This window comes from Carassius carassius, chromosome 20, assembly GCF_963082965.1.
Source record: "Carassius carassius chromosome 20, fCarCar2.1, whole genome shotgun sequence".
In the NCBI taxonomy this organism is placed as follows: Eukaryota; Metazoa; Chordata; class Actinopteri; order Cypriniformes; family Cyprinidae; genus Carassius; species Carassius carassius.
Genome location: NC_081774.1, coordinates 13,656,839 through 13,680,956, shown reverse-complemented (window position 1 = coordinate 13,680,956; position 24,118 = coordinate 13,656,839). Strand labels below are relative to the sequence as shown.

The following is a 24,118-nucleotide window of genomic DNA, read 5'->3' as shown; positions in this document are numbered from 1 at the left end:
TGACAATATATGTGTGATTCTTGCAGTCTCAAATATTATATAACTTCTACGTTTCGTTTATATACTTATAAATTAAGTTCTACCTTATTGACTGTCATGTAAATTCAAGCATATCAAGTGTTTTCACTTTCTTTATTTTTAACACTTTTTTTAATGTACCCTTTCACTTACAGCAACGATACTTTTGCATTATGCTGAAATAAACTGCAGAAGCCTACTAATGTTGGCAAGCCAACTCTTTAAAATTTACTTTACAAGGCTGAAAATATTATCAGTAAACACTAATGCAATATTTAGGGCTCTTTGGTTTTGTATTATATGACACCATATCAAATGACTGCGCTCAAAATTTAGTTTACGCAAACAACAATAACTTTTTGATGTACTGGAAATGGGTTTTGACCTTCAATAGTTTCGATGTGATGTAGTCATCACCGTTAGACTTTCTTTAGTTCCTTTTTCCAAAAATGAAATCTCAGCACACAGAGGCTTGAGTGGAATACATTGGATTTAAGCAACTTTATTAAACCCCTAAATCTTGAGTTGACCTACCATCATTCAGGAGAGGGCTGTCTGACATTTCCAAACCAAAGGGTCAGAGAATCCTCTCAGCTCTATGAGACATGTCACACTCCCCTAATCCACTCATTTCTCACAGGAACCAGTTTCCTAACGGTAAGCCTTTCGAACGAGCACAGACACTCTCACACAACCACATTCAGCCATATAACTACGCCTACAAGCACGGATCAAATATCATTTAAGTGCTCAGATGAATCAAAATGAAAGGTGGAAGTTGATTTTCATGTCTGTAATGTCTCTGTTAAACTACTTTAAGGTTTCCTAAACCACTGTTTAATATGGCTCTGTTTATGCTGACACAAAGTCTGCTCTCAATGTTCTGAAGACATGGTTGACTCCGGAGTGATGTGTGGTTAACTACCTTGTGTTTAAAAGTGTTTTTCCAATAGAAATTGCATTTTAGATTTCTGTGCTTCCTATTCTTCAAACATTTTTAAAATTTGTATGGAAGTGTGTAATGGTTCCTACAAGTAGGCTACATTTAGGAGTAGGCCTACACCAGAATAATGTTAGAATATATTTGTCGTCTAAATGAGGTCCACACATTTTTATGCATATCCATTAGCCAACAATTTTACCATGGTATTATAGATAATTAGAACTCTACTGTTGAGGAAGCTTTCATCGTCTTTTTTTTTTTTTTCAGTGACTGGTGGAAAATATTTTATTGTAAACTCTCCTGAACTCCTCACATGCACGTGCACGTCACTGGACAGTCTCGCGTGGGTGGTGTGTATGGAGCACGCATTATGTGTCCCGGTCGCATGCAGTTCAACTTTTCTGGCTTCTCTCTTTCTTTTAAATGTACAAAGGAGACACATTAAATACAGTTGGTTATGGCACTGCCGGCAAGACCACATGTTTTCTTGGGAATTTTTGCAGTTATCCAGATTAAATTTACCTTACAGGAATTGCCATCCATTGGTAAGTCATTAATTTTTTTGGCATGTTTTCATTCAGTCGTCAAAATAGGCAATAAGAGATACCTATAGTTATTTAAGAGTTATTTACTTTCATATTTTATGCATTTAAAAATTTTATCTTATTACCTGCAAACTGAGGTAAAGTAGCAAATAACTCCTATACTGTAAAATGCTCATGTTTATTTTTCACTTAATTTTATAAATATTTATTATTACAATTTGTTATTTTGTGCCTTTTAATACCACTTAAGTCTTCGATGCTATTGTTAATTGTGTATTATTTTTTATTTTGCGTTATGGCTTTTATGAAGCACCAAAATGTGTTGTCTTTAAATGTTTTTCAAAAATAAATTAAATTAAATGTTCAGTACCTTTTGTTCATATATCTCATATAGACCACCTATATATTTGTAGCAGTTAAAAATATAGTAAAAGCCTTTTATCATAGAACATATGCGGTCAAGTCATTGAATGACTATGAATTGGATTTTAACACACTTTTAAGATCAAGACAAAACCCATAGGCATCTAAGAGGCATTGCACGCATTATTATTAATTAGAACAGAAAGATTATTGCTTGACTTTGTCATGAAGAAGCAGTCTAATTGTAATGAGTATTAATGATTTTAATAATCCAAAATCATGTGAGATTTTTAACTCAAGCACCTACCCATGCAAAAGATTTTTTGGCCCATGCACGCTCACTGTAGCCTGCGGTCTCTGTCAGTATGTTGAAAATAAATGTGATAGACCTGAGGGCATATCGCATACTTACAATGCCAGACAGGAAAAGAACAACACGCTGTGCATGAGACACAGGATAAGTTTTTATTGGATTTATTTTATTTTATTTCTCACATCAGCATCAGATTACTCTGGAGATACAGTATAGAAGTAAAGTTGGCAGAAATCAAATGAGACGAAACTCTGTGTTACCCCAGTCAAAACACTGCCCTGCCCTCACACTCCCCCATCCAGTGCTATGAGGAATTCTGAGCATGTTTCACTCTCTCCTGTGAAAGAAGTACTTTGGAGACACGCTTGTCACTGCAGGATGTGAGGAACTGTGTTTATTTGCATAAAAGGTCATTTTCATCCATAGTTGCACACCTGCTAAAAATTATTATCAATGTTACATTCTTCAGTTCTCCGAAGAGCTGAATATGTGTATTGTATTTCATGTGAACTTTTTTGTGATTGAGGGAGCAATTCACATGCATGCAGGTTATCAATGATTCAGTGATTGTTGTGTAGAGCAACACAGACAATGCATCATATAGTATAATTAATCTTTATTCATCAGGGGTGTCCTGCTTTACCTTTGGAGGGTTCTCCAAGCAAGAGAGTGCTGGTGTAAACCTCAAGCTTTACAATAAAAGATGGAGAAGATGGACGCTCTCATCCAAACCAGTGGATGAGATCAGTCAGAACCAGGATCTGGAACGTTATGAAGAAAAGCACGGCAAACTGGATTCAGAGCGCTTTCCAGAAGTTGAGAGTCATCATAACTTATCCATTAAGGTGAACAGTCAAGAATGTATTAACTCGTATTTATAAAATACTCTCTCATGTGTGCATTTGTAAGTAATGTGTATATTTGTTCATCAGAGAGATGTGGACCATATTTACTACACATCCAAATTCTATGGGCCCACAGATAGTCCAGACAAGGATTTGTGGGTAAATATTGAGCAAATGGACACGGGAGTTCATGGTATTCTTTCCAACACACATCGGCAAACTTTGGTACGATCATACAATCACCAACAAAGTTTTTTTTTAAAGTTTTTTTTTTTTATCCATTTTTGAAATTGTAAAAAAAAAATTGTGGGGGATTTTTGTCTTTACAGAGAGTGAATCTATCCTTCGATTTCCCTTTCTATGGACATTTTTTGAGGGAAATACATGTGGCTACAGGGGGTGAGTGATATATATTTTCCATTTGAAATAGAAAACTTTTGAAGCTTACATTTCTTTACGGTCACTTTTGATCAATGTACGCATCCCTGCTGAATAAAATATTCATTTCTTATTTAAAAAATACTGACCCCACATTTTTGAACAGAAGTGTATATTTGAAATATATTACATTTCTATTTAGGTTTCATCTACACTGGAGATGTAATTCACAAAATGCTGACCGCTACTCAGTACATCGCTCCTCTCATGGCTAATTTTGACCTGAGCATCTCACAGAATTCTACAGTCATTTACTGTGATAATGGTAAAATGAGACGGACTGAAAATTGAACGTGCCCTGATTTATTTTAATTATTGTGTCAAGTTTGAATGGCTGTTATAAATCTACTTTCTGTTAGGCACAGCTCTTGTTGTGCAGTGGGACCATGTGTATCTCCACGATGCATCTCATCTCGGCAGTTTTACCTTCCAAGCTGCTTTATACAAGGATGGCAGAATCACTTTTGCATATAAAGAGGTTGTTTTTTATAGATACTTTTTGGTTTTACAGCTGCCATTAATGTTTTGTTGATGAAGCCAGGTTTGATTGTATTATCTCATCTGCTTTTAGGTTCCCATTGACATTAACAAAATCAGCTCAGTGAATCATCCTGTGAAAGTCGGGCTCTCTGATGCATTTGTGATTCTTCATAAGATTGAACAGCTTCCCAGTAAGTACTGTAACTCTTCTTAGAAGGGAAAATAACACTGCTCTTTTTTTATTAATTCTGCCTTCACCAGTGTTATTTTAGTATTTACATACAGTTTATACAATTTTTTTTATTTATTAGTATTTTGATTGAGCATTTTTCATTTTTAGTTTTCATTTTGGTGTTATTCTTTTTTTCTCTCTCAATATTTCTATTTAGCTTTATTTTTGTTTCAGTTATAACTTTAGTTATTATAGTACTTAAACTATAATTTCAGTTTTATAGTTTAAATAATGAAAACTATTTGAATAATTGTATTTTTAATTGTCAATAAAGATACTAGCCTTCCGTTCTATTGTTGTTTCTTTCATGACAGATGTTAGAAGAAGAACAATATATGAATATCATAGGATAGAGCTCTTAAAATCCAAGATCGCAAACATCACCGCTGTTGAGATGCTTCCTCTACCAAGTAAGTCCAAACTGCTGACAGAACTAGATTCATCTCAGATGGAATATGTTTTCTGTATGGAAAATAGCTCTGATTAGAACTCTAATATCTTTTACTAATATTAAGACCAGTGTTGTTTTCCATGACTGGACTTGAGTACATTTAATCACTTATTGTGAAAAGTGCTCATGTCTTTCACACGTCTCTCCTCCTGCTGTCAGCCTGCCTTCAGTTCTCCAGCTGTGAGACGTGTGTTACAGCTCAGATCGGCTTCAGCTGTAGCTGGTGCAGTCGCCTGCAGAGGTACACACTTGAATAGTCAAACAGATTAAGTGCAGTGTGCTTCAACTTTAAGGCTAGGGACTTAACAGCTGCAAATCATGTTTCTCCTGCAGATGTTCCAGTGGTTTTGACCAGAATCGTCAGGACTGGGTTGACAGTGGGTGCTTAATTGAGGTGAATAGATGCAGTACATCCTCCACTTTTGTTCCTTTGTTCCACTATCTCCCATTTTTACTAACTTAATATAGTTGTATTTAAGATAAAGAGCCAGGGCTGTGACAGAAAGCAGCCTGTCATTAGAAGCAGCACTCCAGCGGTGCAGACAGGAGTGACGGAAGTGTCAGTAACTACAACAACATCACCCACATCAGCCTCCTCAGTCACCACCAAACTCACCAGCACACCCTTATTCATAAGAGCCCTTCCCACCAGCATTCTCACTGACGGTATGTATCAGTCTTACAATGTCCTGCAGATCATTGAGAGGATATTTTTTCATTATATATCTTGCTTCCAAATGAGGTCTTAAAATGAGACTAATTATAAGAGCCCTACAAACCAAAACAATTTGACACCTGTACAGCATTTTTCCTTAGGCCATAACCTTTTACAACGTGACACTTAATCCATAATGAAAATCTGACCTTTCATCTGCAGAATAAACTTCCAGTTTTTGTTTTATGTTTAACACTGAAAACCTTTGGTTTCTGTGCTGCAATGTTACTTTGTAATGAAAATTCTGTCGAATTCTGTTCTCATATACTACTCTACCCTCATGTGGTTCCATATTTGACTTTCTTTCATCTTTGAAACATGGGCCTTTTAGAAATATGGAAGAATGTTGGGAACCAATCTGTTTTGGTGCCCAATGACTTCCAATTTATTTGGGTGAAAAAATGATCATCTTTTCCACAGAAGAGGGAAAGTAAGATAGGACAAAATTTCTATCATCTCATTAAAGGGTTAGTTCACCCAAAAATGAAAATTAGGCTGTGTTTTACCCCTGAGGCACTCTCATCACTTTCATCTTTCAGACAAATCCAGTCGGAGTTATATTAAAAATGATCTTTGATCTTTCAAGCGCTTTAATTGCAGTCAGCAGGTGTCTCATTGCTTCAGTCCAAAAGAAGTCCACGGTTCGGTATAGTTTCAGTACAGCAGAGGGGAAATTTAAACATAAAATAGCTTTTCATTATTATTAAACAGTGGTTTAATGAACAAATTCCTTTTTATTTAAATAAATTAAATTATAATAAAATTTTTCCAAGGGATAAAAATCTACCACAGCTTATGCTCTAAATAGTGAGCCCTTTAACATTAGGTTACTATAAGGTTACAATTAACAACAGAGCCCAAACTGAAATATAATAACTATTTATTTTTAAATATAATTATCAACACTTAACGTTTATGCAAACATGTAAATGTAATCTCATAATTAATTTTTTTAAATTTCTATTTGTTATATATATATATATATATATATATATATATATATATATATATGTATATATATATATATATATATATGTATATATATTATATTTCATTTTGAGATTACAATATCAAACTATTAATTTTTTTTAAATATTCATTAGATGATGGAAGATAATTTAAATTGTAAAAAATTGATAAATTAGCATGCATGATTAAATATTCATAAAAAATCTAAAATTACAAAACTCTAAAAATATAGTACCAATATTTCATGTATTTGAATAATAATAATAAAAAAAAACACTCAACTGTAACAACCCACAAAATACACACAGTGGCTGTCACAACGGCTTCAGAATTGATTTTTTTTAAAACATACATTAAATAATTAAGACATCACTAACAGATAAAGTAAAATATAATATAGTCTAATATGTCACGAAATGCTCTTCTCTAGACTCTTCTCTAGACTGAGGGAAATTAAATGCTACATGATGTTTTGTTTTGGCATCTTTCCATGGTTGAAACACTGATTGGGCGATAACATGAGGCACGAGATGTTCATTCATGTTTATTTCGCAGTTAAAACTAGGGATGATCACGCTCACTCGCAAGGGAACAGAGTTGTTTATTCAGCCATCTGTTACGCTTCATCAAAGCGAGTTAAAACAGCATTTATTGTTTAATTTTACTGAAAAAATAAATATATAATAAATTGAAAATTGGAAAGATGAGACTTTGTTTCTTATTAAAAGTAACAACAAAACTGGACGTAGCCAATGAAGTTTCGCTCGTGCAGAAGTTAAAACAACGCTGTTTGTTCAGTACACGTATAGGTACTGGAAATTTTCCTTATGGGTCATTATGTTCCGGACCAATAGCGACCTATTATCAATCATGTAGAAAGCCCGGAACACACTGCCACTCACAAATCTTTTTCAGAAAATGTAAAAATCTGATTATAATTGTTGTTCTTTACAAGCAAGTGTAAAGATCCTCTTCTGTTCTCTTTCAGACTCTCAGATGGACATTATAGAGAAGCAAACAGAGGAGCAGATGCAGACTGGTCTGCTCATAGGCATCCTCATAACTATGGTCCTCATGGTGGTTGCTGTGTTGGCCACTATATACATGTACTATCATCCCACCTCCAGCACCAGTCTCTTCTTCATCGAGGTGAACTCCATATCTAAAGCATATACAGCTAATGGAAGTGAAAAAATATTTTAAGCACATTAATATACTGTATACTACCATTCAAAAGTTTGTTCTGAATTTTATTCTTGATATCTAGAGACGACCAACACACTGGCCTGCCATGAAATTTCGACGGGGTTCAGGACACCCGTCATATGCAGAGGTAGAGGCCATGGGACAGGATAGAGAAGGATTCATTGTGATGGACCCTAGAGGCAGTTTTCTCGTGTCAGACAGGAGAGAGAGCTTGTTTCTGACGGACCAGAGGGAAGGATTTATTGTGGCTGACCAAAGAGAACATTTCCTTATCATGGAACATCGCTAAAGTTTATGAATTAGCTCCTCTGTTTTTGAGAGGAAGTTGCACTGGATGCTGGGATGAATGTGGTATTTGTTTGACCTTATAACAGCAAGTACTTAAAATGTGAGTGATCTATTGCACCATTACACCAAAGTGCAATGTAAACATTGTGGATACATAATGTTTTTTCCAACACAGTGAAGCTAGTGGAATTGCAGCTCTCAGAGAAAGCCTTCACATCTGAGCTTTTATTTAATTTCTCTCCAGAGGCCCCCTTTAAACCACAGTCTGAAAATGTTCCTGAGAGTCCCCTTGTTGGTGTCTCTCTTCTAACCAGATGGGTCATTAAAGCCTGTGTATTGCAAACCCTTTACAGTACGTCCTGTGTAAAACAGGGAAGTCTGAACTATATATTTTTGTTATAAATAATATCTTTATACTCCAAATTCATGTGGATAATGTTAAGGTACTGTTATAGAAGAATCTTAAAAACTTTGATAGTTCTTTAAAATATTCTTGATTCAAATATATAGCAGTGTATCAGAAACACTGAGATACATTTGAAGAGTTGATCGTACACACACACACTCCTGAACACACATCCAAGGTAATCTCATCAGTTGCAATAGTAACCATACATACCTCAGTTAATGTCTTCATAATATCTGTGCTTTGTATTTGTAATATGTAGTTTGATTTGTATGTTTGAAATATTCTTAAACAGAAATATAGATCTCAACAACTGAAATGTTATATTGAAGTTTTCAGTAAATGAATACCATTAATCTGTTTGTAATCAGAACAACTCAATTCAACAACAGTAACAACAAACATCACAAAAATGTGTACAAAAATGTACTATAATTAAAATATCAAACCAAAAATCTATTGATTTACACTGATCATTTACACTTTACAATAAATCAATGTCTTTACAGTAGTTTGTAAACTTCTCTATTATCAGCACATATACATTTCTGCATGAAAGGTGACACATGGCTAGAATAATCTACTCTAAATCAGAAAGATTAATCCAAGAAATATTTGGTCAGGCATTCAAATGAATCTATATAAGGGATAGTGCACCATCTCTTTCATCTGTAGAATATAAAATAAAAAATTTGAGAAATGCCTTAAATGTTGTTGTTGTTTTTTTCCATATACTAGAAATTTTATAATAAAACTGTTTGGTTTTCGACTTTGAGTAAGTAAAGAATTCCAGAATATTCATATAAGGGTAAACTATTCCATTTCTTTTTTAATTAAAGGCTTTATTTGATGATGAGCTTGATTCACAGTAATGGTCAAATATGCTAAAACAAAGCTCCACATCATAGTATAATTTTACATTATTTTAGTTTATTATTTATTATGAGGGGAGAGAGGTAATAAAGCAATCAAGAGTTATTTGTTTGTGTAAAATGGCATCACTACAGAGCCCCGCACATGACATGCAGGAAAAAATATTAGGTTAAATTGTGTGCTCGATTTACTAATTCGTTCCCTTAATGTACTAAAACATGCACACAATTACTATTGCGTTCCCTCAATTTACTATTTAGTTCACTCGATTTATAAATTGTGTGCACGATTTACTAATTCGTTTCCTCGATTTGCTAAATCGTGCGTACGATTTAGCAAATTGAGGGAACGCAATAGTAAATCGAGGGAACGCAATAGTAATCATGTGCACGTTTTAGTACATTGAGTGAACGAATTAATAAATCATGCGCACAATTTATTTTTACTTGCATGTCATGTGCGGGGCTCCGTACACCACTGCATGAGCGATACATCAGTTTATTTGAATCTGTCTGCCAGAGCTTGAGTCCATAAAAACTTCAAGGCACATGTGATCAGTGGCTTTTTAAGTTTGTAGTTACTTTGTGATGATGCTTGCTGATGTATCCCACTATCCTCTTTATGCTTCTTTATCTGAAATTTACAAATTCAAATCATTTTCAGCAACAGATGCATGTTTTTAACTATTTTAGACCTTTGATTAATGCAACAGAAAAAAATGAAGCCCATATAAAGATGATGGGTACAATTTCTGCAGCATTTTAAAATAAAACAATTACACATTTCACATATACTTACACTTTTTTTAATATGTCAGTTTTGATTATGAGTAGCTTAACTTACCTTGTTTTGGAGGTGCTGGCAGTCGCCTCCTCAGTTTCCGAGACGAGCCAATGGTTTGTGTCTGAAACAAAAGCATTATGACAGTTATAGTCATAATGTCACATGAGCATTTAGGAATATGTGTATGAATATTACTTAAAATATGAAGACAACACCTTGGTTTTTGGAGTCTTGACCTTGGTAAATTGGGTCTGTGGAGTTACATTAAGACCTGCATTTTTCAGAGCAGCAATTCTTGAGGAAATGTCTGAAACCTAGGGGGGGGAAAGCACAGATCAAAGCAAAAAGATATGAAAATGACTGCTTTGATTGAACAGCAAGGCTTTGCAGAAAGACGCAGTTTTAGGAAACCATGGTTAGTATGTTTGCATAATTCTATACAGTATGTGTAGTATACCGTATATACAGGTCTATAGTATAAACTGTATCCAGCAAATCTACATTATTTTAATATTATTTTTATATTATTGTAGTATTTATCAATTTTTTAATTCATTTTATCCTTATATTTTGAGATTTCATTTTAATTTTAATAAATAAATTGTAATTTTGTTAAGTTCTTTTGTCATTTTTATATATTTTTATCTCTTTGTTTTTTTTTTAAGCTTTTTTTTTCAGTTAATTTCCAAAGCAACATTTAATGATGACTGGAAATTTTGATAACACTTTATATATATATGTATATATGTATGACATAACAAATGTTTTTGTTTACTTAAACTATTTAAATTGTTTTCGTTATTTTAAAAAAAGCTCTGTTAAAAGGGCTGTCCGGTCCCTGTACAACCAGAGCAGGAGCTTGGTTCGCATTGCCGGCAGTAAGTCAGACTGCTGTCCCCACTACCCGGCCCTGGATAAGTGGAAGAAGATGGATGGATGAAAAAAAAGCTTTTATATATATATATATATATATATACAGTACAGACCAAAAGTTTGTAAACATTACTATTTTTAATGTTTTTGAAAGAAGTTTCTTCTACTCATCAAGCCTGCATTTATTTGATCAAAAATACAGAAAAAACGGTAATATTGTGAAATATTATTACAACTTAAAATAATAGTTTTCTATTTGAATATACTTTAAAAAAAAAAATTTATTTCTGTGATGCAAAGATGAATCTTCAGCATCATTACTCCAGCCTTCAGTGTCACATGTAACATCCAGTCTATCACATGATCATTTAGAAATCATTCTAATATTCTGATTTATTATGAGTGTTGGAAACAGTTCTGCTGTCTAATATATTTGATGAATAAAAGGTTAAAAATAACTGTATTTATTCAAAATTAAAAAAAAATTATAATAATAAATATTCTAATAATATATTTTCTTTACTATCACTTTTTATCAATTTAACACATCCTTGCTAATTAAAAGTATTGATTTTATTTAAAAAAAAAAAAAAGAAAAAGAAAGAAAAAAAATTACTGACCCCAAATTACTGACCAGTAGTGTATATTGTTATTACAAAATATTTATATTTTAAAAACATAGCTTCTTTTTTTTTTTTTTTACTTTTTATTCATCAAAGTATCCTAAAAAAGTATCACGTTCTGAAAAAATATTAAGCAGCAGAACTGTTTACAACTTTGATAATGAATCATCATATTAGAATGATTTCTAAAGGATCATGTGATAATGATCCTAAAAATTCAGCTTTGCATCACAGAAATAAATGATAATTTAAAGTATAATAAATTTAAAAACAATTATTTTAAATTGTAATAATATATCACAATATAAATTTTTTTTCTCTATTTTTGATCAAATAAATACAGGCTTGATGAGCAGAAGAAACTTCTTTCAAAAACATTAAAAATAGTAATGTTTCCAAACTTTTGGTCTGTACTATATATATATATATATAGAGAGAGAGAGAGAGAGAGAGAGAGAGAGAGATATAGAGAGAGATATAGAGAGAGATATATAGATATATATATATATATATATATATAGAGAGAGAGAGAGAGAGAGAGAGAGAGAGAGAGAGAGAGAGAGATATATATATATATATATATAGATATATATATAGATATAGATATAGATATATGTACGTATATATATATATAGCCATATTCTTTTGCTCTATATATTTATTTTGGGGCTCTATATAAAAAAATAAAGAAATAAATAAATTATATATATATATATATATATATATATATATATATATATATATATATATATATATATATATATATATATATATATATAGCTCTCTAAATTTGGCTTTTTTTTTCATTAAATGGAAACCTTAAATGGAAATTAGAAATGATGCATCTACAGAGATACAGTATGAGATGCTGCTGCTGAGATTCAGAAAAAGAGAGAGAGTACAGCCCCAAGCGGAACACACCTGGAGCTCAGACTGCTGCACCTGGGCTGCTGCAGAAGCCACCTGGTCCTCCAGATGAGCGAGCTCTCTTTCAGTGGTGGATCCACTGATGCAGCGCGCACACTCCTCCAGATCCCCCAGTTCAGCCTCAAGCCCGTACACTGTCCCTGCAGCCACATACACCTGCACACAGTGAAATGAATTAGAATAAATTGAGCAGCAGCTCATAAATGACATGAGAAATGCTCATCTCAGGAAGAATCCGTACATTCTCCTCCAGTCTGCCGAGCTGTTCGTCCAGTCTTCTGGCCTCATCAGGGGGAATGATCGATACGTCAGTGTGGTCTGACTGGCATTGTCCATCTCCCATAGATCCGTGAATCAGATCCTCAGTAGCGTTCAGTACTTTTAGCACCTCTGTGGTGATGCTGCACAGTGATGCTGCTGAGTACTTCTATTCACGGTAAATACACAAAGGAAGGTACTGTAACTTTACACATTAACATTCACATTCATATAAATGGAAATTAATGGGGCATGGGGCAAGTCTAGTGTGACCACAACTACATTAGCAAAATCATAAATACAGATTTTAATAAATACAGTTAACATTTAAATATTTTTTTTTGGATGGACCAACTGCATGCCATATATTTTATGTAGGCTATACATCTTAGTCATTTTATCTCATAATTTTGAATTAGTATGTCAGAATATTTACAATGTATGGTTGTTGTTGTTGTTGTTTTTTTGGTTATGTAACAGAAATTGTCTTCCATACTTATTCACACTGTGTCTACATTTTGTAAGTTATAATGAGATGATTTGCAAGTGAGCTTGCATTGAAAACAAATCTGCCGTTTGGAGAATTACTGAGTGGATTTAAACACCTCTGACTGGCCATTGCTTGGGCTCAATATGTTCAACCAACATATCCATGCTGTAAAAAAGAAAAATAAAGAAAAGAAAGAAAGAAACCTTTGACCCAACTTGTTTAAATCTAAATAGAATATTATAATAAACTTTTTTTTATGTGGCAGCCATAATCATGTAAATAATAACGAGCTCAGTTTCAGATAGCAGATGAAAACAGAAAACAAGAGAACATTAACAGTAGCCAAATTATGAGTGCAGAAATAACAGTATACTGTCCATATCAGCGTACAGTCATCACCTGCTGAAGTATATTGGAGATTAAATGCAGGTTTTTCTCTATGTCCAGCATGTTTGCATCCTAATAAAGATCAAATAGAGGCAGAAGACAATGAAAGAAATAATAATAAAGAAGGGCTTCAGAGAAACAGGTTAAGCAGATAAATAAAAGCATTTTAGTTGCGAGCAACTACGGTTACTTCAGCCTGTAGTGTTTAGTATAGTATAATGTAGTTGTTACCTTGTAGATCTCCTCCAGTGACAGATACTCCTCCTGACAAGATGGGGCACCGTGTTGAATTGTGGGGTCCCTCAGTTCCTCCATGTTTTTAATCAAGTCACCTTGACTATTGCCATCCTCCTCTTGATCTCTCTCTTCTGGTGATTTGCTGCACTGTTTATCTTCTCTCTCCTCAGTATTTTCAATGTTGCTCTTTAGTGCCACAACTTCATTGATCTTGCCCTCTTCCTTCATTTCTTTTTCCTGCACCACCTTCGATTTTCCACCAACAAAGCATCCCTTATATATTGTGTCATCCGTTTCCTGTTCAGTTATATTATCCTTCTCTTCCATCATCTCATGTTTCTCACCCCCACTTCTCTCTCTGTCTAAATATACCCCCTCACTAGTGTAAGCTTCTATGTGTTCTTCCATATCATCCAAAGCCTTCACTACAGTATTGATGATCCTATCAAAATCCATCTTTCCATCTTTACTTATCAATCTGCTCAAAGCCAGTTCACAGGATAACACCTCCTGATCCTCAGTGTGATCAACCATCTCTGGATTCTCATCTCTGCTCTGCTTACCTTCAAATGCACTTCCACAATATTTTATTTCTGCACTTTTCTTTTCAGTCTGAACTTCTCCCTTGTTATTTTTCTCTTCAATTCTCTCTCTAACTATCTCATTTTGTGTATTTGTATCATCAAGTGTCTGGTTTTGGCTCACAGAGCTAATTTCTTCTGACATTTGGGTCTCACCCATGTAATTTTGCTCACTAACACCCTGCTTTGCCACAGTTTTCTCTGATCTCTCTTCTTCTGATTTTTCAACCATCTCTAAATAGTTTTGGGATTTCTCATCATATTGTATCATTTTGTTTCCATCTGTCCTGTCATCTATCCCCAGCACCTCAGTTCTTATTGACTGATTTGTACCCTTGGTTTCAATTTGATACTCACACCTGTCCAGTTCATCTTCAATGGAAGAAAGTAGTGTCTCACTGACCTGACTGGTCAACTCTCTCAATTTGGAAGTCAGATCATCTTCTTTTAACATCTCAGTTGATCTCATTTGATTTGTGAATTCAATTCCATCTGATTTTTCTTTAGAAGCAGCCTCAATCGTAATTGCAGCATCTCTCACTTTTGTTTTGCTTTCTTCATTCCCCATTTGATACTCACACCTGTCCAGTTCATCATCAGTGGAAGAAAGTTGCGTTTCTCTGACTTGACTGGTCAGTTCTGTCAGTTTGGTGGTCAACTCTTGATCTAAAGATCCAACTACACCAAGAGCCCCATGATTGGAATTGCTGTGAGCATTGAGACCAAGTCCAAATGGATCAGGGGTCATGGCTCCAGAGCTCAAGATGTCAGGAGTAGCAGTGTCTGAAGTGTCTACTTCCAGACCATGATCACATGGTCTTTTTCCATGCAAGTCTGTGTCTTGTTTCACATAGCGTCTCTTCACCAGATCATCTGAGAGCTGGCTACTGGAATCCTGCCAATAAAGAATCAGATTCATGAAATGTCAAAAATAATAAATAAATACATATTTTTTATATCCACACATTATCGTTCAAATGTTTTGGGTCAGAAAGTTTAAAAAAAATTATTTATTTTTTTCAGCAAGGATGATTTAAATTGATGAAAAAGTCAGTTAAGATTTTTGTTTTCAAATAAAAAAAGATTTCAAATAAATGTTATCAATTCATCAACGAATCCCAAATGTTTAAAGGATTCTGCAAAAATATTAAGCAGTAAAACTGTTTTCAATGTTTGTTTGTTTTTATTAGAATTATTTCTAAAAAGATAATGTCACATTTAAGACTGTGGCTGGTAAAATTCCGATTTGCCATCACAGGTATAAATTTTACTTTCAAATAATTGTTTTTTTAAATTGTATTAACATTTCACAATATACATTTTTTACTATATTTTTGGTAAGAATTAGAGACTTCTTACAACAACAACAACAAAAAAAACTTACCCCAAACTTTTGAACAGTAGGGTGTATATAGTGTCTATATACTGTATAACATACACAATCTTAATTATTTTTATTTTAATGAATTATTTTCACTATATTATTCCACCATTTGTGGTTTTTACATTTTGCTTTCTATAAACTGGTCAGAAATCATGAAATAAACTGCACATTTGTTTATATAATAATAGCAAGAAATAAAAAAAATAATAATAATAATAACAACAATAAAATAAAATAAAACAAATACTTTGTAAACTTAATACAAAATATTTTCAGATAATTTTTTTGTTTTGACACGGTATAAATGGGTATTTATATATGGAAATATATAGCTGGATTTATTTTTTAGATATGAAGGATGCTCACAAGGGGATCATAAAATGTGGGTGTAGTCGACATCCAAAGGTTTATAAAACCCTGTTTTAAATCAAAGCCAAGACATGTTGTATAACAAACAGTGATTCTTACCGGGATATCCGAAGACAATACTGACTGTCCTTTCCACCCTGCCCCCTCTCTCTTATTCTTCCTTCTTCGCCGTGACCTCTTGACCCTGCTTTCCTCTAGTCCATCCTCGCTGCTTTCAGCCCCTCCTGGATTAAAATTTATATCCATGATGTTTGGGCGGCGTGCGGATGAGGGTCGCCTGTGTTCTAGTGGCACTTTTCTTTTCAAGAAGGGCAGCAGAGTTTTCTGGGACCGGTGTAGTGGCCCATCTTGTCCGGTGGAGTCCTCAGTGTCACCATTCAAGGTGTGTGCATTGAGATGTTGTGCTTGTGCATTCAAAGGCAAGGTTGTTTGATGGCTGTAGGACTCTGGGTAACTCAACTGCTTATTGCAAGACATTTTATGCTGAAACTCTTCCAGTGCAGCGCCCCAGACATCATTAGCTTCAGGCTCTGTTTCTGAGCCCATCTCATCGTAAGCTGACACCACTCCAGACTCTCTTTCCAACACGCTGTAGACCAGACTTTTGCGCTTAGTTAAAAGGCCTGGTCGAGAGAGCAGGTTGCTCTGATAAGCAATCCAGTTACCATCAGGACTCTGTAACACTGAAGGCATACATACAGCATTTAGGCAGATAGGCAACAGTTAAAAATTCACAATTATTTAAAATCTCTGTCATAAACAAGAAGAGCTGATTAACTATAGTTAAGAATGATATGGATTTAAGTCAAGGATCTAACTGGAACTGTCCAATCGGTCAACACTCCTCCAGCTAGGCATGGCCTGGACAGACATTGGTTTTTCTTTCTTCATTTCCAGAGTATGACTTAGAGAGGATGAAAGTTTTGACCCAATGTTAGCATGCTGGTCTGTTTTCTCATCAGTCAAGAGACAGAAAGCTGAGTGAGACCTCTAAGGGAGAGGAAACATTTCATTCAAAACACTGAAGCAAAAGAGCCAATCCAAAAGCATTGCCAAATTGAAGGTAATTTAGTGTTTAAAAGAAATAAAAAGACACTGTACCCAAAGAGAAGCATCAAAGGCACTCTGGGTTTGATCAGGAGAGATTCCAGCACTGTTGTGGTCCAGATTACATTCAGACTTCACCTCAGACAGATCCCTTTTCCGGCGGACAATCTGACATTTAAATATACAGTACCAATATAACAAGGTTATGCAAACAGTGTCAAAATGTAAAAATAATATGATCATTTAAAATTAAGAGAATTTAAAATGCTATATAGCATATAATCATTTAAATGTAATATTATTTCAACACGTATATTCCTATTCAACATAAGTTAAATAATACAATTCTGCATTGTCTTTTGGGTGTCAAATCAAGAGTGTGTATATATACAGATAGGCAGACCTTGATTCATTCAGATTAATGGATAATCTAAAATGATACATTTTAAAAGCATTAAAATAAAGAAATAAAATATGTATTACATAATTATGCCTTTAAGTTATAAACAGTAAAGTGTAAAATATGTGTAAAATAATTGGTAAAATATGCTTACCAATATTGCATTTATTTGATAAAAATACAGTAAAACAGAAATATTTTGAAATATTATCATAGATTAAAATAGTTTTAATATATTTTTAAATGTAATTTATTCCTGCTATGGCAAAGCTGAATTTTCAGCAACCATTACTTCAGTCTTCATTGTCATATGATTCTTTAGATATAATTTTCATATGCTGATTTGGTGCTCAAGAAACATTTCTCATTATAAAAGATTTGTGCTGTTTAATATTTTTTGTGGAAACCTTCACACCTTTTTAGGATTTTGGATGAAAAGACGGTTCAAAAGAACAGCATTTATTTGAAATAATCTTTTGTAACATTACAAATGTTTTTGCAGTAACTTTTGATCAATTTCATACATCCTTGCTAAATTCTTGGGTCCTTGCTGAATACACTGAATTCTACACAATGTAAAACTCTACATTCATGAAAGGTTATTGTTATCATGTGTCACTCACTTTCTGTACTATAGTTTTGGCCAATTCCTCTATCAGCTCTTCTCTGTTCTCTTGCAGATAGTGAGCTTTGTTCTGCTTTTCCTACAAAAACAAATGTCAAATATCTGCCATGTCACACTTGCCAAGTTACTGAAAAGCAATGAATGAACAATCCTTTATCTATTAATAGGAAAGTCTTACTTGATTGACAGTCTGGCTCTCAGCCTTAGCAATGACCTCATCTATGGCCTCTTCTGCCACCTGCAGTGCCACATTAATAGTCTCAGCCATGCTGTGCTCTGGAGAGAGACATAATTATTTAAGTGTTTTCATATGCCCCTGTATGGAACTGATATACAGTAACAAACCACACATATCTAAATAATGATTTGATCACAAACCTTCAATTTGCCTGTAGAATGTGGAGTCGCTCTCATACATACTGCTCTCTTCATAAGTGCTGCCCTCTGTTGCTGCAAAAATGTTACATCTCATGTCATCAAAGAAACTTTATAACATTTCATAATCTATCCATTTTCAGTTACAGAGAATGTATAACTTTAGAAAGTGTATGTTGCATGCTATGAATGCTTAATGCCTAAAATGCCGAAAATACATATCTAATACTCTTTTTTTCTGTTATCAAAATAAAATTATCAAGAGTGATAAAGTAGGACAAAGAGTGGAATACAGAGCTTGGCTCAGTATTAAGTGTCAATTTTTCGAAATTGAGATTCATACAGTATCTGAAAGCTGAATAAATAAACTTTCCATTGATGTATGGTGTATTAGGATTGGACAATATTTGGCCGAGATACAACTATTAGAAAATCTTGAACCTGAGGGTGCAACAAAAATCATAATACTGAAAAAATCTCCTTTAAAGTTGTCCAAATTAAGTTCTTAGCAGTGCATATCACTAATCAAAAATGAAGTTTTGATATATTTACGGTAGGAAATTTACAAAATATCTTCATGGAACATGATCTTTACTTAATATCCTAAGGATTTTTGTAATAAAAGAAAAATCCTAAATTTTAACCCACACAATGTTTTTTGGCTATTGCTAAAAATATACCCCAGCAGCTTAAGACTGGTTTTGTGGTCCAGGGTCAAAAATTAGAAAAAAAAAATAAGTACAACCGCATACATTAGTCATTTCTGTTGTAAGTGTTATTGACAAACTGTTCCTGTGATAAACTGAGTGATTCAACATCATTTCCAGTTCAGATACGTGATTTAACAGCAGTGTCGACAGGTTTCTCTCTTTGACAGACACCGTCTCAGTCTCAGAAAGCTGTTGGATGACAAAGCATTTGTTGAGTAAATACTGACATATCAATATGGCCTACTGTAGAGCCATTTGAAGTGTTCCCTTCGAGCCGGTAAAGGTCAAACTACCTCTGAAGTCATTGGCTACCACTATTTGAAAACGCCTGCCCTTTTCCTTCAAGCCAGTGTTTACGCCTACATTCTGCTGAGGAAAGCAGATCAAAGTAATGTTATGAATCTAGCTTTTTCTATGAGATAAGCTGAAGACTGATGTTGCGGCTTAAAAACCTATCCTATAATGCTATAATCTTATCGTTCCATTCTTAGCACTTGTCCAATGTTACACTCAGACAGATTATCTCTAGCTTTTCTCTGCATCAAATTTCTAAAAGCTTGACCACATAGTGCATTAAGTTTTGTAGCCAAAGCTCTTTATTTTTCATGGTCACTATAATGATTTTTCTCTCCTCTACAGAGAGCTGTTGTTCATCCTAGGGTACAGGGGTCTGCTGAGGTGACAAACATCCACATTTATGGTCATCCATTGTTAATGTGGCATTGGTCTTGCTCTAAACTGCTTTCCTCTTCACGGAGAAGACATTCTCTGCTCACAGACCTCAGCAAAACTGAAACAGAGGCTGGGCACAAATCATAACTCATTTAGGGTTGTGCCCCAAAAAAATAAAAACAAGCAAAGAAGATTTAAGATGACATGGAGGAGAAAAAAAATCTCTAAGATTATTTTAAACATCCAAACAAGGGTGCAGTAAAAATAAGGTTTACTAGCAGTATATGTTTGGCTATTACCTTCTGGCTGTACTTTCACAGTATTTTTTTACTATTTATTTCTTTAAACTACAACTGTTTACTGTGATTTGGGTAGTAATAAATTATTACATTTTCAATTTCTGATTAATATCTCTCGGTACACCAGAAAACCATAATATTCAGTCTTTTTAGAATGTATAGAATTGTGTGTATATGCTTGATTTTAATTCACTATTTAAATGTTTGGAATACAAGAGGGAATGGATCTATCGGGTCATAATCAAAGTACACAGCGACCCTTCCTCCACAAACATGAATAATTCTCATAAATCCTGCAGCTGTTAAACTGGATACAGAGGAGGCAATTCAGACTAGAGGAGCCCTGTCTGCTCTTGTTTTAACCCTCATGAATTAATGCTAAATACTTGCATGCACATGCAACCATAAGCTGTGAAAAAGACAGAGCTAGGGCTTGAAGGACTAAAACTGACATATCACTGAATGCAGATGGCATCTGAAATGCAGCAACCCTACAAACATGCAACATGCAAACCAGCTCTTTTACCTCCAAAATATATATATATTATAAAATGTCATAGTGTGAAAACATCCTTTATTTTCAAGGAAGGTCATACATAACAGTCCAGATGGCAAGTACCTGTAAGCTCCTCTAGCACTCCACGCTCGGCCGCATGCCTCCTGTAGAGGTTCTTTAACACTTTGGCACTGCCAAACCTTTTAAAACGCCTTCTCACATTATTGTAGAACCATTCCAGTGATTGGGTCTTCAATAGCCTGGAAAAACATGAACAAGGCCACATTATAATGCTTATTTAAGAGCATTCCTGAGTTTCTGTTTACACTACACTGATTAAAACCTTTGACAATGTAAGTGCAGAACATATGAGTATGAAGACTATGACATTTGTAATATAATCATAGACACAAGGTCCTACAATCAAGCACACACACAAACATACAAAGAAAGGTCACTATATATACTGTACAGTCAAAGGCTACACTAATATTCCGATTCTCACTGCTAAAGGGATAAAGAGCTCGATTTTGTCATTGCCACTGATAGCAGAAGTCCAACAGCTTAAATTAGAATGAGTTTTTTTTCAGAGGAATTGCCTGCTGAGAACATATAAGATTATTGTTTACTTTGTATACAGTAGGGAATATTGTCAAAAGAAAATATTCTTATGCTCCAGGGATCATGCCAAAATTGCCAGGAATTTTAACATTCAATAATTATCATTCAATAATTATGTTAGCAACATTGTATCAATAACCAAGATTTAATAATCTGTTAAATAAATATGCAGAAAAATATGAGATGTTGGTAAAGACTAGTGTTGTTTTCATCCTTAAAATAGCATTCTGTGTCCTTTTCCCATAATGTACAGACTCTCCCTGAGGGCAAATGATCTTTTTTCCAAACAGTATAGAATTTTACTTTAAGATGGACTTTAAATGGGAATTATTTGTTTATGCATTTATTTTATTAACTAGACAAGAAGCCACATGTATTATATAACTGTTCTGTCTATCAGCATAGCATAAATGTAAATGGCCCGCTTCCAATCAGTAATGATATAGTCTCACATATAGTCAAACCTTCAGACTGAAGGTCTGGAATCTCTGGCAGCTTTTATTGGCCAAGGCAAACAACCAATCACAGTTCGTTTCGTTCATCATCATGTTTCGAGGCGTAGAAATGTTGTCACAATAACAGACCTGTGTATAAAACTCTCTGACATATTTTAAAGATTCTATGCTGTAAACTTAAAATATTTTACATAGTTATGAAAATGCAGCGTTTAGTATATCCTGATAAGCGCTCGTCGTCACAGTTGTAAACACAACAGCTTTCTTTTTTTGTGAGTGGTTTGGCTCCATGGTATCTCTGTTTTCAGGTGGAAATCCTGTATAATTCAACCAATTCGATGATGACTTCAACACTCCTGAAGTGTTTCCACTTTTGTGTCCCATATGCATCAGACATTTAACCAACGGTCCGTGTGCGTGACGTCTGAAGCTGAGACTAGTAATGATCTAATACACAAATCTTTGCAATGAAAACTGGAATGAGCATTCATTTTATAACGTGAGGAAAGAGAAAATACGAGTGGATGTTTATAGTATCAAAATTCAATTCCAATAATGGATGTAATCTCTGTTCAAGAGTGAGTTTGTATGTTTAAGACAGGAAAGACAAGGAATAATCCTGCTATAAATAAATACAGTGATGTTTTGTACAGAAATGCAGGACTTCTGTAGGACATATTGACCTTCCGTGCACAGTGTGTGAAGCGTAAAGCTCTTGGGTTTCATTAGCACTTCAGACTCACATCACATCTGTAGAAACACCATAATAAGACAGAAGGTCACCCAAAATGTAACTCTGCCTTCACTTGTTAGCAAAATCAAATTGGTTAAACCTAAATTGAAGGTTTCATGTTTGCAGGCCAGTACACAGTAAGTGTGTATGTAAGAAGTGCAAATATATTTTCTGTCTTGGTTCAGTATAGGATTCTGACCTAAAGCTCTCTGTGACATTTACAAGGGCATTTGAGCGCAAGCCAAGTCATGCTCTATACTTGTATTATACATAATAATTCTGAATGCTGTCTAAACAGTGTTATTTGAATCCTCAATAAGAATACTCCATTATAAACAGTTATTTTCTTTCATTAAACCATGAGTGTAAACAAACCCACAGACATACAGATGCTCACTAATGCTCAAATGACTAATAAGGTACTTTGACAAATACGTGACACACAACTCATATGAACATAAATACAAGCACATTTTCACAGTAGAGTCAATTTACAGAACCAGACCTGAAATTACAAAAAACAATGACTTATTATCTTTTGTGAGTAATTTCTCCAAATTTGATGTGCGATTACTTCTGTTAATTAATCACCACATCATGTAATTAATTAGATAAAAAATTGTAATCGCTTACCAGCCCTTATATATATATATATATATATATATATATATATATATATATATATATATATATATATATATATATATATATATATATATATATATATATATATAATATTTCTCTTTTTTTCTTACCAAACCCAAGTGTTTTTTTAAACAGACTTCTCAGTCTATTTATAAGAGATTAACAAATATTACATTTTCGGATGATATTCTATATTTTTTGTCTTAATAAATTAACAACAAATTGCTAAAAATACATTTAATGATAGAAGTGAATTTAGGCATTGCAAAATTATAATGTACATTATGAAAAATGGATATTCATTTTTAGATTTGCTAAAGATTATATTTAACCGTGTTATTAAGTTATTAGTGTTTTTAAAGATTCACTTCAAGTGAGAATTAGACATGGCGAAGGTAACCTACACATAAAAAATACTTTATGACAAATGAACATGCACAATTAAATATCCAATACTGACTAATACCACCAATTAAAAAAATATCTAACATCAACAAATAAACAGTACAGTGCCAATATATCATGAATCCCTAGTTTTTAAATCCTGATAACAACCAAAAGCATCATGAGCCTTTAACCTGCAGGTGTTTCCTTTGAAAGCCTCCTGACGGAGCTCACGCTCACAACAGCTCTGGAGAGCGCAGCAGAACTGACCTGGTCTTCTGACAGGCGGAGCGCAGCCAGCCTTTGTCCTTTTTACTGTAGGTGCAGCAGCCCTTGCAGACGTTGTAGCAACAGTCCAGGCAGGAACGTTTAGGGTTGAGCAGAAAGGTGAAGGGAGAGCAGCAGAGGATGCAGCAGCGCTCATTAAACCTGTGCTGCCGTGACAGCAAAACAGACCGACTGCCCTCCTCAACCAGTGCCTTCTTCATCTCACTGGAGCGAGAGCGAGAGAGAGAGAGAGAGAGAGAGAGAGAGAGAGTGGAAAAACAACTGTGATATGAAGTATTCAACTAAAATATTTAGTACTAAATAAATACTTAAGCTGATGCATATTTGTCTGAGTATTAGGATGATGCATTAAAAACATACATAATTCATCT

At 34.1% G+C, this 24,118-nt stretch overlaps 2 protein-coding genes across 4 annotated transcripts; one reads left to right on the top strand and one right to left on the bottom strand.

Moving 5' to 3' along the window:
* Positions 1-1,329: 1,329 nt before the first annotated feature.
* On the top strand, positions 1,330-7,807 carry plxdc2a (plexin domain containing 2a). The gene is made up of 13 exons (XM_059501731.1): positions 1,330-1,506; positions 2,810-3,027; positions 3,115-3,252; positions 3,357-3,426; positions 3,608-3,730; positions 3,825-3,943; positions 4,037-4,136; positions 4,492-4,587; positions 4,788-4,869; positions 4,962-5,022; positions 5,108-5,294; positions 7,301-7,461; positions 7,580-7,807. Exons 1-13 carry the CDS (start codon positions 1,419-1,421, stop codon positions 7,805-7,807), a joined length of 1,671 nt encoding a protein of 556 aa, XP_059357714.1. The 5' UTR covers positions 1,330-1,418.
* Positions 7,808-9,543: 1,736 nt separating this feature from the next.
* Positions 9,544-23,947, bottom strand: LOC132096403 (rab effector MyRIP-like). Of its 3 annotated transcripts, none has more exons than XM_059501728.1 (15): positions 23,654-23,947; positions 20,745-20,881; positions 18,448-18,519; positions 18,248-18,345; positions 18,068-18,148; positions 17,099-17,212; positions 16,816-16,987; positions 16,097-16,680; positions 13,658-15,139; positions 13,439-13,498; positions 12,533-12,718; positions 12,286-12,447; positions 10,084-10,182; positions 9,929-9,989; positions 9,544-9,718 (listed from the first exon to the last, which is right to left on the bottom strand). In XM_059501728.1, exons 1-15 carry the CDS (start codon positions 23,881-23,883, stop codon positions 9,705-9,707), a joined length of 3,552 nt encoding a protein of 1,183 aa, XP_059357711.1. In that variant the 5' UTR covers positions 23,884-23,947; the 3' UTR covers positions 9,544-9,704. The 3 variants fall into 3 exon arrangements, with proteins under 3 accessions (XP_059357711.1, XP_059357712.1, XP_059357713.1); XM_059501729.1 differs by having other exon boundaries at positions 23,730-23,947; XM_059501730.1 differs by lacking the exon at positions 13,439-13,498.
* Between the last annotated feature and the right edge of the window lie 171 nt (positions 23,948-24,118).